This window comes from Gracilinanus agilis, chromosome 1 (assembly GCF_016433145.1).
Source record: "Gracilinanus agilis isolate LMUSP501 chromosome 1, AgileGrace, whole genome shotgun sequence".
Classification (NCBI taxonomy): Eukaryota; Metazoa; Chordata; class Mammalia; order Didelphimorphia; family Didelphidae; genus Gracilinanus; species Gracilinanus agilis.
This window is the reverse complement of record NC_058130.1, coordinates 280,531,695-280,546,180: the sequence shown is the minus strand read 5'-3', so window position 1 is coordinate 280,546,180 and position 14,486 is coordinate 280,531,695. Positions and strand designations below refer to the sequence as shown.

Sequence of the window (14,486 nt, the reverse complement as noted above, 5' to 3'; positions counted from 1 at the left end):
GAACAGAGGAAAATCCTCCCTTTTCTTTACTGCACTCTGGAGGAGGTAAAAGGTTTCCTCTCCAGAGCTGGCTTCTTCCTCTAGTCAGCTTTCTTCTTGGCTGCCAAAGCTGACTGACTTGCGTTGTTTTGTTGCTATTGAGTATTGTTGTTTATTCAGGGGCCCATGGAGAGGGCTGATTCTTCAGATAGCAATTCTATTAAGTTGACAGAGGAACTCATCCACATCTCAGAAAATTATAAATATTTCTTTACATTTCTTTTATTCTCTCCCATTAAATTCCAAAGTGGGTGAATAATTTTATACAGTGCAAATGTACTAATCCCCGTTCTTTGTAAACTGAAGTTACTGAGTATGAGCTACTCAAGGTTTCATATTCTTTTCAAGGTCTTAATGGAACCACTCAAATCCTTAGTAATCCCTCATGACCTCTGTTTACTTACCCCTTCTATACTCTTATTTCATCAAATAGAATGAGATTTGATTCTAGAACCAAGATAGAGTGAAGGTTGGTACATAAAAATTTTGAATTAAGGTAAGAGATGGGTCAAAAGTGAAAGGGCTCTCTCTCAAACACAGACCAGCCTAGGAAGCTATACAGTTATGGGGCTTAGCAGGGACTTCAGCGCAATCCCTAGCCCCTGGTTTCTGGAGTTAAGTGGGCTATCCCTTGGTGGCCAAAGGGAAAGAGGAGAAAACCCTTGGAGTCTTGTGTATAAACCAATCAGTTCTGACTCTAGAACTGCTTAAAAAGATTTTAATTATATTCTAGTAAAGAAATAGGAAATGTAGTCTGACATAGAACCAATATCTGACTATCTGACATAGATACCAGTGATTGGAAGTAGGGTCCCTATGCACCCATATATGTTGGCCCAAATCTGTAGATTGAACATACTTGAAGCAATGGGTTCTCATTGGCTAGTCTCCTATTACACAGAACTCCTTTCAATAATATTCTCAGTAAGTGGTTATCCCATTCCATTTGAAGACCTCTAGTAACTGGGAATTCTCCAACTCCTACAGTAATTCATTTTGCTAATTGTGAAGTTTTCTCTTGCACTGAGCCAAAATCTACATTCTGCAATTTCCATCCATCATTAGTTCTGGAATTAAGCAGAATAAATTGAATTCTTTTACATGATATGCCTTTAGCTACTGTGTCCATTCAGGTCGCTTGCCACAAGTTCTCTCCAGGCTAAATATCCCTGTCCTTTAAATAGTTTTTTTGGTATGAATTTCAGTCCTCTCACCAGTCACTCTCCTTTGGACTCACTCTAGGAAGCAAATACCTCTTTGAAAATGTGGCATGCACAAGTAAATACTATTCTAGATATACTCAGAGCAGGCACAGTATTCATGCTACCATCAGTTCCTATATGCTTCTATAAATGTAGCTCAACAGTGCATTAGCTTTTCATGTAGTTATATTACACAATGAATTCACATTGATCCAATAATTTCACTGTCTTTGTTCTTTTCCCCTAGAATTCACAAGATTGATTTTTAAAAATCTTATGTGCCAGACTGTATATTTGTCATTATCAAGTTGCATCTTATTAGATTTTGAGTGACAGTTTAGCCTGCCAAGCACCGTAGCACCACCCATATTGCTATACTGTTAAGAGTTCAATTTGTCTAAGAGTATTCTTTTTTGTCAGGATCCCTTCTGTTCCTTCTAGGGAGAGTATGTATTTGTGAGAAAGCATCACAGATTTGGGATGGGAGAATGTTTTGTAGTAACTATTCTTATTATACCACCTTAGTAAATGCTTTCTTAAAACTACTTAAGACTGGTGGCCTAAATGATTCTTCATTAACATTCTTCATGTGAAACACACCAATGGGGGCTCTACTAACAATATTAGAACCTTGGATCTTAAGGAAAATTAACCTTCTTCCAGGCCCTAAGACTCATCTGTGAGAGTTGAAGTTGGGATGAGGATCCTTAGAACTTATATGAGTTTTCATTGCAGTCACTAACAAACATTTTATATTAGTTCTCTGCTAATGCTGAGAATACAGAGATGGAAAACTGCTTGGTCCTTTGCCTGATAGGAATTAAAATAAAAAGGGGAAATCTGCTACATACACAACCATGCATTACCCAAAGCAAAATGTAATAAGAAAAGGATAAAGGAAAAGTCTACACAAATAAAATTTGAGAGAGATCTCAGCAAGGCTTATAAAAAGGGCCATAGAAATAGAGGGAGTATATTCTAGATATGAGAAGTCTGAATAAATAAATGGAAGCAAGAGACTGCAGTGTGACAGATCTAGTCACCACTTAGTACTCCTATATGATTGGAATGCAGAGATAGAACTGGAAAGGTAAGTTAGAAAACCTGGCACTTTTGGAGAAGAGGAGGAATGTACTTTCCTTCTTTTGTTGGAGACATGAAGGACTCTTAGTCTGGAATGCTAAATGCCCTATTAGTTGCTGCTGATATATCAATTTTGCTCATGTGGCCTTTTGAGCTCCAGTCCTCCCTTGACCTGATAAGTCAGCTCACCAGAGGTTTATGGATGGCAACAGTTTCTCTCAAGACCCTAGGGGTATCCTTATGGGATTATTGATTCCTAAATGCTACCTGCTGGAGCACCCAGTTTAAGGTGTTCTCAAAATCCATCACTAGTTACAACTTAAGCTCTTATAAAGGAATATTTACTGAAAAGTTATAGAAAGAACAGAGATGCAAATATTTCACCACAACCCTTAGTAAATATTCCTTTATATCATCTCAGAATGGTCTCCCCTGACTCAAGCCACACCCCTCTCCACTCTATTCTCCAATCACCAGTTAGTGATTTTCCTAAAATGCAAGTTTAACAATGTCACTTGCCTAATAAGGAATTTCAGTGGCTCCTTATTTACTCTAATTTTAAATATTATTTCATATTTAGCTTATTTTTATTTTCTATTCTTGCATAAGTTTTAATTATATAATAATTAGTGGAATAGTAGCTAACACATTTATAATAAAACAAAATATCTAATACATAGTAGATATTCAATTAAAATAAGTAAATATGCATATGATTTAGGAAAATGCTAAAAAAATTTACATACTAATATACAACCAAAAATGCTGAAGACTACAATTCTAGGCAACTTTTGTTTAAAATGTTTGTTTTATTATAAATTTTAATACAAAATAAAATTTCCATAGTAAGAGTAGAACAGAAAAAGGACTATATATGAAACTGTCTGTGTACAGCATGCTTTTATTGTTAAATATATTTAAATATTGAAACAAATTAAATCCATTATATTAAGCATATATTAAATACATGATAAATTCAACATGTAACTTTCAGTGCTTTCCTGTTTGTGATTCATTATAGCCTTTCTTCTGTTCTATTTTGTGTGTTTAAAACCTTTTTATTATTCTATTCATAATTCCCTTTACTCTCCCACTCATAACCCATTGAAGAAAAAAAAAGAAAAGAAATGAAAAATAAAGTCCTTCACACAAATATGAATAACCAAACCAAATAAAACTTCTGTATTGACAAATTGAAAAAATGTGCCTTACTCTCTATCTTGAAGCATTTACTAAGCACCTGATGTTCCAGGTACTCTGTTAAGCTCCATGAGAGATACAAAGAAAAGCAAAAGCAATCCCTGATTAGACAGCATCTAAATAATTTGGTACCTACAGGATATGTGTGTGTATGTGTGTGTGTGTGTGTGTGTGTGTGTGTGTGTGTGTGTGTGTGAGAGAGAGAGAGAGAGAGAGAGAGAGAGAGAGAGAGAGAGAGAGAGAGAGAGAGAGAGAGAGAAACAGAAATGAAGGGAATAAAACATTTTGGGTGTCAAAGACAATCAGAATTGTATGGGGAACTGCAAATAGGCCAGTGTATTTGAACTGTAGAGTACAAATGGGGAGTAAGTATAAGAAGACTGAAAGGGGGCGTGTTTTGAAGAGCTTGAAATACCAAACAAAGGTGTTTATGTTTAATCCTGGAGGTAATAGTGAGCTCATTGGTGGAAATGGGGTGGGGATGGGGAGGTGACATAGATATATATTTTGGAAAAATTACTGTAGCCCCTGAGAGAAGGATAGTTTGATGTGGAAAGACTTGAGGCAGAGGTACTAGTTGGAAAACCTCTTACAAAAAGTACAAGCAAGAAGTGAATAAGGTGTACTGTCAAAGAACTGGAAACTGAAGGGGATGTCCTTCAGTTGGGGAATGGCTAAACAAGTTGTGGCATATGATTATAATGGAAAACACCATAAGAAATAACAAACAGGTTAATTTTGGAAAAAAAACAGAAAGACCTACATGAAATTATAGAGTGAAATGAGCAGAACCAAGAGAACACTATATAAAGCAACAGAAATATTGTTCGAAGAATGATTTTTGTATGTCCGCCTCCAAAGAAAGAAATAAGAACACAGTTTTATATACACATATATCTTTTTGTCAAATTATGCCTTTTCTAATGGGGGTAGGGGAGGATGGAAATCAACTAGGCATTTTAATGTAACAAACATTTTAAAAAGAATATGGTGTGAGTAGAGAGAATGGGTAAAAAATGATAAGATTTGGCAACTGACTAGGCATGAGTGACAAGGGAGAATGAGAAGCTGAAGATGACACAGTATAAGTTGCAGATTGGAAAGATTAGTTACACGTTTGATACCAATATGGAAATGAGAAAGAGGGGAGGGTTTGGGGAGAAGATCGTGAATTCTATTTTAGTCATCTCAAGCTTCAGTTTGGGAAACTGAAAAGCATTTGGTAATACAGAACTAGAGCTCAGCAGAGACTAGGGCTTAATATATAGTACTATATACTAATCACAGTACACAGTAGAAAAAGAAGCAGGCCAAGGATAGAGCATGGACCAGGGATGGGTAATGAACCAGCAAAGGAGACACAGGAGTAATTAGGCAAGAGAACCAGGAGAGCAGTTAGTTAAACCTAGAGAGGAGAAACTATCCAGGATACTAGGATATCCAGGATAAATGCTGTTGAGAGGTCAGGGGTGAGCACTGAGGTAATACCATTAGATCTGGTGATTAGTTATTGATACCTTTGGAGAGATCAATTTCAGTTGAAAGATGAGATCAAGAACCTGACTGCAGAGGATTTAGGAACTAGTCCATGAAGATGGCTTTTCAAGAAGTTTAGCTAAGGAGAAGAGAGAGACAGGAAGATAGCTAATCGGGATAATAGGATCAAATGAGGGTTTTTAAAGAATATGGGCAATGTGGACCTGTTTGTAGACTACAAGACAGAAGTGAGTAGATAGAGACTGAAGATAAGAAAATGAGTGGGGATAATAATGGGAGGAATTTTGGAGAAGTCACTAGAGATCAGCTGTGCATGTAGCAGAATTGGCCTTGGCAAGGAGAATCACCTCTTTATATGAAGTAAGAGAAAGTGAAACATTTGAATGATGTGAGATTAAGAAGAAAGGAGAAGAAACTCTCAGCAATTGGCCACTATTTATTTTTGGTGAAGTATGAAGTGAGTGGGTAAAGGAAGAGGGTACCATGAGGAGATATATTTGGAATAACTGTTGTGGAGAGTGAGACAGTATATTTATTGATCAGGGAGGTTTATTTATTGATTGATTGCTTAGAGGATGTTTGTTTTGCTTCAGTGAGAGCCCAGGTAAGATGAGAAAACATAAATTTATGGTAGCCCTTGTCAGTATAGTTTTGTAATTTCTTCCAGTTCCCTCAAGAGCACATGAAAAGGAGTGAAGGCAAATGGTGGAAGTAATCCAAAGTTAGAATTTGGTAAGGATTGATCAACAATGACTTGTGTGTGGACAGTAGTGTTGAGTAGAGTTGACTTACAAAGAGGTCAAGATAGGAAAGGAAGGAGAATAAAGGGTGATGATCCAGGAAAGAACTGAAGGAAAGACACAGTAGAGTTGAGGAACAGGGGTAATGATTATAAGGCATAAAGAAAGATGGAAATATAAAAAACATGATTAGATAAATGAATTTCAGAGCGGGTGAAGAAGAAAATAGGATACTTGTGGGTGATATCAAGATTAAAGGTATGATCACCTTTACATGGCTGAGGTGGAGTGGAGGAGTTGGTCATGGGAAATGAGCAGATTGAAGAATTGTGCCTGATTCAAGATGGTTCTTTATTAGTTTGAGTTTGATATTTGAATGAGATCCTTGTAGTACATGTAATTAAATAACTGTTAAAGGAGTTTCATTTAGCCATGGTATAGAAAAAACATTAAATGATGATCCTATAGCACTTAGCTTGAGTTGATGACGCCATATGGAACTGGGTCTGGTCAGCAGGACAAATTGTAGTGACTTGTGTGGCCTTGGGCCATCTAACAAATCAGACGGGCCAACTTCAGGTGGGTGTGTCTTTATATTATGACCAGAAGACATCAGGAAACTGTAATAATTGAAATATAGCTTGAGCCTTAGCTCCTAGGCCAATGATGGTGAACCTATGGCATGGGTACAAAAGATAGCACACAGAATGTTCTTTGAGGGCATGCATCCCTCCCCACCCCCCACCACCCCAGTTCATTACTAGAAAGGCAGAAGAACTCAGGCAGAACTACTCCTCTCCCTCTCTCCACCGAACCTGATGACTTTTTCACATCACCCACCCCTCTGCCCAGCAACCTAATGAGAATGCTTTCTCCCTCCCCTGAGTGGGGTAAAGGGCGGTTGCAGGGTGAACCTGGCACTTGGTGAGGGGGAGGGCATGGCACTTGGTCTGGTGGATGAGGTGGGGGTGGGGCCTGGCACTCCATCTCTAAAAGGTTTGCTTGCCCTCACTGCCCTAGGCTAATTAACCTTAGGAACAGCTTCCTTTCCTTTTAGGGAAAGAAGTAGTCTAACCCACCAGAGGTAGGGAACTCTATCCTAACACAGAGAAGTTAGGATATTTGAAGGCCTATCAATATGAATGTTGAAGTTACTTAGTACGATGGCAGGAAGTGGGGAGAAAATGAAGACTGAGATCCAGGAACTGAACTCATTAAGGAAGGAAGGAAAATGTCTAAGGAGTCAATAGATCAACATATGCTAGAAAATGTTTTGCATGATAAATATGGACAGTGTAAACCTCAAAGGTAGGAAGGTTGCTTAGTGAAAGTGATAAAAAGTTTGGAAATGGTCATGGGGAAGAAGTATTTGGATTCCTGGACCTTGACCAGTTAATAGGGACTTGCAAAAGTGTAAGCAATACCAGAAAGGTTGAAAAGGGAAGCAGTGTCTTTAGAAAGGAGTCAGATTTTGGTGAAGGCCAAAAAATAGTAGTAAAAAAGGAAGAGGCTTGAGATTAAAATGAGTTTGTTAGTTATAAAGCAGGTATTCCAGGGGGCACAATGGAAGGGAAGGCAGATATACAGAACTGGTGGGGGAAGGTTGAAGTGATAGGTGTGAAGGAGTGGGAAGTTGAAGATGGAGATCAAGATTTGCACACAAGCAGCTAGGCATGCAGAAACCTTGGATGGGAAAATATGAGATGAGCATATTGATAGTAAATTCAGGAAGAATGTCAATGGTTGGAGAAAAGTCTTGAAGGACAATAATTGCATCAGTGATTCAAGACCTCTTTTGAAATTCAGCTTCCTGGCCAATGGTGATGTTACCTTGTGACAACCCAAGAGGTCCTCCTCATATCAGGCAGGAACAGGTTTAGGCATGGTGTGAATCTGTTCAGAAAATGAAAAGACAGCTTTGCTTATTCTGAAGGGGGTTGGGGGAGTAGAGAGGCAAAGAATGGAAAAAGTCCTTTCTTCAGTGCCAGTACCAGTACAAGAAGATAGACTGGCATTGGAGGTAGTCCTAAGGAAATTTCACACTGAAGCAGGAAGTAGGCAAGGACTCTTGGCTTGCTGGGGAGAGGAACTGGGAACCTTGAACTCTCTCATGCTGAACGAAACCTAGGGCAGTGGAGCTTGCTTCATCTTCGGTCTTCTAGAATCTTGCTTGGTCATCACATTAATCAGTTATTAAGTCTTTCAAAGTTGTTTTTTATAATGTAAGATGGCTGCTGAGTGAGTGGATCAATCTAGTCATCTTACTCCAATGAATGCAAGTGTCAAAATGCTAATAAGCCATGATATCAGGTAAGAACACATCTCAGTTGTTCATTAGATATGAGCAGTCTGGACCCCTCCCTAAGTTCTAGAGTAATCTGAGGTAATTGGTAACATCCTGAGGCCTGTCTAAACCCATGGAACTAGTTAGAACCAAGAAATTTGAGCTGTTAGCAAAAGAGCCACTCCTGAAAAGGAATTGCTTAAGGGAGAAAAGTGTCTCAGTTTGGTCCCCTACTCTCCAACCTTTTCCAGCCTGGTTTGGATGGAAGACTTCATGAGCTTGGAGGGAAGATTCCTATAGTTCCTGCTAGTATCTTGGTAGATAGACTCCTAAATATTTCTACATTTTGTAGGTATTTTGAATGGAACTTCTATTTCTAGCTCTACCTACTGGATCTTTCTGACAGTATAGAAAATGCTGATTTATGTGGATAGGATATTTTGAATACAAATTCAAGGATAGGATGAAGAAAAATTCAAGTCTCTACCTGGAACCTAGCAGAAAAAAAAATGACAACACACCTAAGGAGAACATCTTTAGGATTTCAGCAAAAAGGACTTCTCTTACTCTTTTGCCCATATGTACTCTCTAAGCTTCATCCCACTTTCTCCTGGATTCTGTATATACTGGAGGGAGGGTGTGTCAAGAGACTTTTGTGGAGGGGGGGGCAGATGTTTTATAGCAACTACTCTTATTCTATTATCTTGGTAATACCCTTTTACAAAAGGCTGACTAAACTGATAACAGCGGAGAACATCCCCAAGTGGAGACTTAAGTATTAGAAGAGGCACCCTCTTTCCCACAGGGATAATCCTGGAGCCCTGAAGGGATGTAGTAGTCCTGCTTTGTAGACCCAGCTCACTAAGGTGAGTAGTAATTGGGATAATCACCTCAGAACATGTCCTAAATTGTTTTTGTATAAATTATGCTCCTGGTCTTTCTCACTTCTTTCAGGATCAGTTCATAGAAATCTTCCCAGATTTCCCCCAAACTGTCCTTTTCATCATTTCTTATAGCATAATAATATTAAATCATACTGAAATATCTTAATTTTTTCAGTTATACTGTTTCTAAATCTTTGATATAACAGTAAGTACTATGATTATTTTTCATTATGTAGGTCATTTTGCACATTCTTTTTATTACTTTGGAATATAGACATTATAGGATCTACTCTCTTCCCCCTTCCCTTTTTAAAAATTATTATTTCCAGGTAGTCTGATAAATCTTAGATAACAGCCCCTTGACTTGTTTTCTAGTCAATTGTTTTCTATAACAGACATTCCCCATTTACTTCTGTTTTGTAATTTTGTTTTTTTGCTCATTTCTTGTTATTTAATATGGAATCAATACTTTCTGTTTGGCCCATACTAATTTTCAGGGATTGAAGTTCTGAGATAAGCTTTACAACTGTCTGTTCTAAGCTTTTAATTCTCCTTGCCATTCTTTCCTCCAACTTATCTTTGATTTTTTTTTAGTATTTTTTTTTTTGCAGATACTTTTTCTTCTAAGTATTTTTGTAGTGTTTGTGATCAGGACATCCTTCTCTCTGAAGTTCTACTTGGATTTGCTGTATAATTACTCTTCTGGATTTGTCTTTTGGGCTTCTCTCAGTTTACAGTTTTTCTTCACTCTCTTTACTATTTTCTGTTTTATTCTTATCTATAGTCTCAGTTTCTGGATAGTTCTTTCTGTTTGTTGTAGTTCTATGTCAAGCCCAGTGTCTTATATGTGTCAGACATTTAGCAAATGTTTATTGAAGTGTATATGACCATGTACCATCCTTGGCTCTATTAAGAAATCAATTAAGAAATGGCTGAACATATTATGATATACACATTTAACAGAGCATTCAATAACCTTTGTGAATTAGAAAATCTAGTTATCCCTGACTTGGGTAGTTTTTAAAAAAAGTTTTGTATTTAGCTTCTGCACCCCATATATATTTGTAGGAAAATAAGTGATTTTTTTGTTCTTTCAAGAAAACTCATCTTTTTGCTAAACAGCTGGGGAACAAAGGTAAAGTAATTAAATTCTATCTAAAATGGACTTAACTGTCCTCAGAAGTTTTCTAGGTCTTCAAGAAATTTAGTGAAATTATCCATAAATACTATTTTAGAAAGGGGCTCATAAGGTATTTAACTTGAAATGGATTTTCCAGATTTTAAAAGAAATCATGGGCTAATCAAAGGAGATAAAAATAGACATCTGATGTTATAACACTGAAGTTTCTCTAAATAAAGTAAATAAAATCAATGTATTTAGAATTAAAGGGGAAAATTAATGGGGAAAAACTGTTTCTCTGATAAAGGTCTGATATCCAAGAAATAGAAAGAATTGAGACAAATATATAAGATGAACCATTTATGAATATATAAATAGTTAAATCATATGATCAAATAGTTCTCAAAAGAAGGGCAGGAAAAATACAACAAATCACTAATCAGCAAAATGCTTATTCAAACATTTCCAGATTTCTACACACACTCATCAGAATGGCAAGGATGAAAAAAAAAGGAAAGGAAAGATGATAATTTTTTGAAGGACTGTGAAAGGACAGGAGCATTAGTACACTGGAACAATGAAATGATCCAATCATTCTGGAAATCAGTTTAGAACAAGATCCACTAAAAGTTGCTAAATTTTTTACATAGTGTATAACCCCACAGAAATGGAACCAACATTTTACAGTGACTTTTTTGTTGTTATAGAAAAAACCTAGAAACAAAGTGGGTATCCATCAATTAAGAAATGGCTGATCATATTATGATATACACATTTAACAAAGCATTACTATGCCATAAAATGAAATGGATGGATTCAAAGATGCCTGAGATCTATGTAATTCAATACATACAGAATGAAATGAACAGAACTAAGATAATGACTATCACACAATATAGAAAAACTGAGAACTATGAATAAAACAATGGCCAATATAGGTCTAGAAGGCTGATGATGGACCATGCTTCTCATCTTTTGGGTAATAATGATAATGATGATGATAACAGTAACAACAGCAAACATTTACATAGTATTTTAAAGTGTTCAAAGTACCTTACTAATGCGCCACTTTATCCTCACAGCAAGCCTGGGAGGTAGGCATTATTATTCTTTTATAAATGAGGAAATTGAGTTGGACAGGTGTTAAATGATTAGTCTAAGGTCACAGAGGGAGTGTCTGAATTTAGACTTGAATTCAATTCTTCCTGACTTTAGGTCCTATGCAATCAGCTTCACCACTCAGAGCTAAAGGGTTGGATAAAGGGTGCAGAATCAGAGGTGCATTTTCAGATATGTGTGGATTTGTTTTGCTTGGCAGAATTTATTTGCTTGTATGTTTTCCTCTTAGGGGAAAGGGGAGAGTTGGTATGTAATGAGTGGATAGAGATAATGAATCTAAAACAAAAGGAAGAAAGAATCAAAAGTAGTGGAAGAACACTGGTAGAACTTAGGAGTTAACTCTTCCCATACCGTAACACCAATCGGCTTGTTGTAAGCAAGAAAATTATAATGCAGTTGGGATGAACTATGCTTCTGGATAGATTGATATGGTAACCAGTTGTAAATCCTTTGGGTACTCTTAGTCAAATATAAATTACTTTTTAGAATCATGGCAGAGAACTTCTTGAACACTATGGAATTTCCTTGCCAGCTGCTTTTGACCTTCCTGATTGTCATTTTTAATTTGTTTTTATATCTTCCTGAACTGTTTTGAGAATCATTCTACCTGAGGGTATCGAGATATGATTTTAGTGAAGGCTGTTTGAGCCTTTGTTTAATCCATTATACCAGAACCATAATACTGACCTACACAACAATTTAATAAAAATAATAAACAAAAGAAGCAGAAAAAAGTTTAGAGGATATAAAGCATTAGAACTGTCATGATAAATTTGAGTTTTAAAAAGTATATAGTAACCCCTCCCCCCCAAATCTACATTTCTGAAGTTGTTTCATATACAATCTCTTTCTCTCTCTCTCTCTCTGTTTTTTCTTGGCAAAGTAGTTATGTTCTCATGCCCCAGGAGTTTTAAACCTCTGATGAGTTGGCCAGAGGTGGGGGAGAGGGAAAGTCTCCCCCAGAAGTTCCTCCATAAAGTGCTCCTAAGCCTGGACTCTTCTAAATCTCAAACTCAACTTCAACTTAAACTGCTAAAATTCATCCAGCTATATTCATCCACCCTCCATGATCAGAGCTACTTTAGTTGTTTAGTCAGTCTTTCTGTTTTCTTCTAGCCCTAATCAAGTGTTCAAACCTTATAAAGGGTCACAGGGTCTAGATCAGGGGTTGGCAACATATGGCTCTTGAGCCATATCTGGCTCTTTTGAGGGCCAGATATGGCTCTTTCTGCAGGAGCCATAAAGTCAATTTTTTTTCAGGCGCTGTTACAGGAGTGCATACTGTTATAGGAGCATGTACTGTGAGCACTGTGCAGCTCTCACAAAATTACATTTTAAAAAATGTGGCGTTTATGACTCTCATGGCCAAAAAGATTGCCGACCCCTGGTTTAGATGTATGTTTACAGGTTAAAACCTCATAAAAAAAGTGTTATTCCAGTCTTTAATTATATCAAGTGAGGGAATGGGAGATCATATCCTCTTTTAACTTTCTACTACTATTTCCAAAGTTATAACTGTGACTCTTAGAATTTATTTTTGACTAAGAGATGGAGAATATGGAGGGGGTTTAATGTTAGGCCACGAAGTTGCTCAGTGATTTGGTAACTTGAAGCATACAAATTGTACTAGTCATGGTGGTATCTGAGTATTCACATCCACTATCCATGAGTTCCTACAACTTCTTACTGGATTTCTATGATTCCAGGACAATCCCCTTGCCCAGCCTGCCTTTGGGAAGGGAGACTGTGATGATTTTAGTTCCACCCTCCTAGCTGTCATTTCTGTCTCTTCTCAGTTACACAATCTACATTTCCTCAATTACAGTGCTGTTTTTGATGAAAGGTTAAAGGAACTACAATTAATTCTGTCTAGAACAGAGAGAACCAAAAGTTGATCCAAAAAGTATAATAAACGCTTTTGTATGGAGCCCAGAATAAGTTGAGTGATCTTCAAGTTTACTGTTAAAAAACATTTATATTCAACTCAAGGAAAATCTGATGTTTGTAAAGGTTGTTAAATACTGGCATCTAGTTAGCAAATATTTATTGAGCAACTGTACACGCTACTGGATATAGAAATATTAAAAACAAAATGCATTTTGCATGATAACATATGTATAACCCAGATCAAATTGCTTACCATATTTGAGAGAGTGGGGAGGGAAGGAAGGAAGGGAGACAATTTGGATGTTATAATTTCAGAAGATGTATGTTGAAAATTATCATTACATGTAATTGGGGAAAAAAATCTCTGAATAAAAGGTTTAAAAATACAATTCTTGCTATTAAGTTACTTAAAACTCAACTGAAATAAAAATCATTATACATACATAAAAGAAAAATACTTAAAATTTTAAAATAGCTATTATATAAATTAATAATACATTAAGGAAAGGTGGAGTTAAAGAGGCAATGCTTTTTGAAGGTGGGTCTCTAACTGACTAGCAGTATTTTAAATACCAGACTGATTACGTTTGAATAGGCAAAAGGGAATCATTATACATTCTATTTTTCTCTTTTCCCAATTTCTTTATTAAAGCCTCTGGTTTTATATCACAGTCATTTCTGAATATATTCCTTGCCCCTCTCTCACCCAGGAAGAAAGGAGGGAAAACAACAAGTTCAGCAAAACCAACATTGCCCATATTTAATAGTATGTGCTATTGCATAGACAGACTCAACAAACTTAGTTTCCCATGTCTTCATTAAATGGAAGAGGGCATATTTTATAAACTCTTCTCTAGTTTTAGCCTTGGTTCATGAACCCATGGTTCAATTTTGTTTTATTGTCCTGTTCATTTATATTGTTATAGTTATTATAGTTTTCCTGGTTCAACAAAGTTTGCTTTGCATTAGTATGTTTTCCCATGCTTTCTGAATTCTTCATATTTGTTATTTCTTATGGTATAGTCATATTCTATTATATTCACATACAACAATTTGTTTAAACTTGCCCCCAAATGATGGACATTTACATTGTTTTCAGTTCTTTTTTACCATAAAAACAATGTAGCTATGAATATTTTGGTAAATTTGGGACATTTCTGTCTTTCACCACATTGGAAAAACACTCTCTCCCTTCAATGTCCTACCCTTAAACTATTGCCACATAACCCATCTCCCTTTCATAGCCAAACCAGTGATAGAGGGCCTAGTCTCAAATCAGGAAGATGAGTTTAAATCTGGCCTCAAGGACTAATTAGCTGTGTGACAATGGGCAAGTCATTTAACCCCTTTTCCCCAAAGATTCATAGATAAAATGGAGATAATAATAGCGTTACCTCCCAAGGTCATTATGAGGAACAAACAAGGTAATAA

General features: G+C 36.5%; 1 protein-coding gene across 2 annotated transcripts in view; it reads right to left on the bottom strand.

Moving 5' to 3' along the window:
* Positions 1 to 4,281: 4,281 nt before the first annotated feature.
* SNX24 (sorting nexin 24) overlaps positions 4,282 to 14,486 on the bottom strand; it is a 281,065-nt gene continuing 270,860 nt past the window's right edge. For both annotated transcript variants that reach the window (XM_044662054.1, XM_044662048.1), the window contains 2 exons: positions 7,592 to 7,654; positions 4,282 to 6,381 (listed from right to left, as the gene is read on the bottom strand). In XM_044662054.1, the coding sequence (XP_044517989.1) occupies positions 6,162 to 6,381; positions 7,592 to 7,654 (283 nt within the window). In that variant the 3' untranslated portion in view covers positions 4,282 to 6,161. The remainder of the gene's footprint in view (positions 6,382 to 7,591; positions 7,655 to 14,486) is intronic.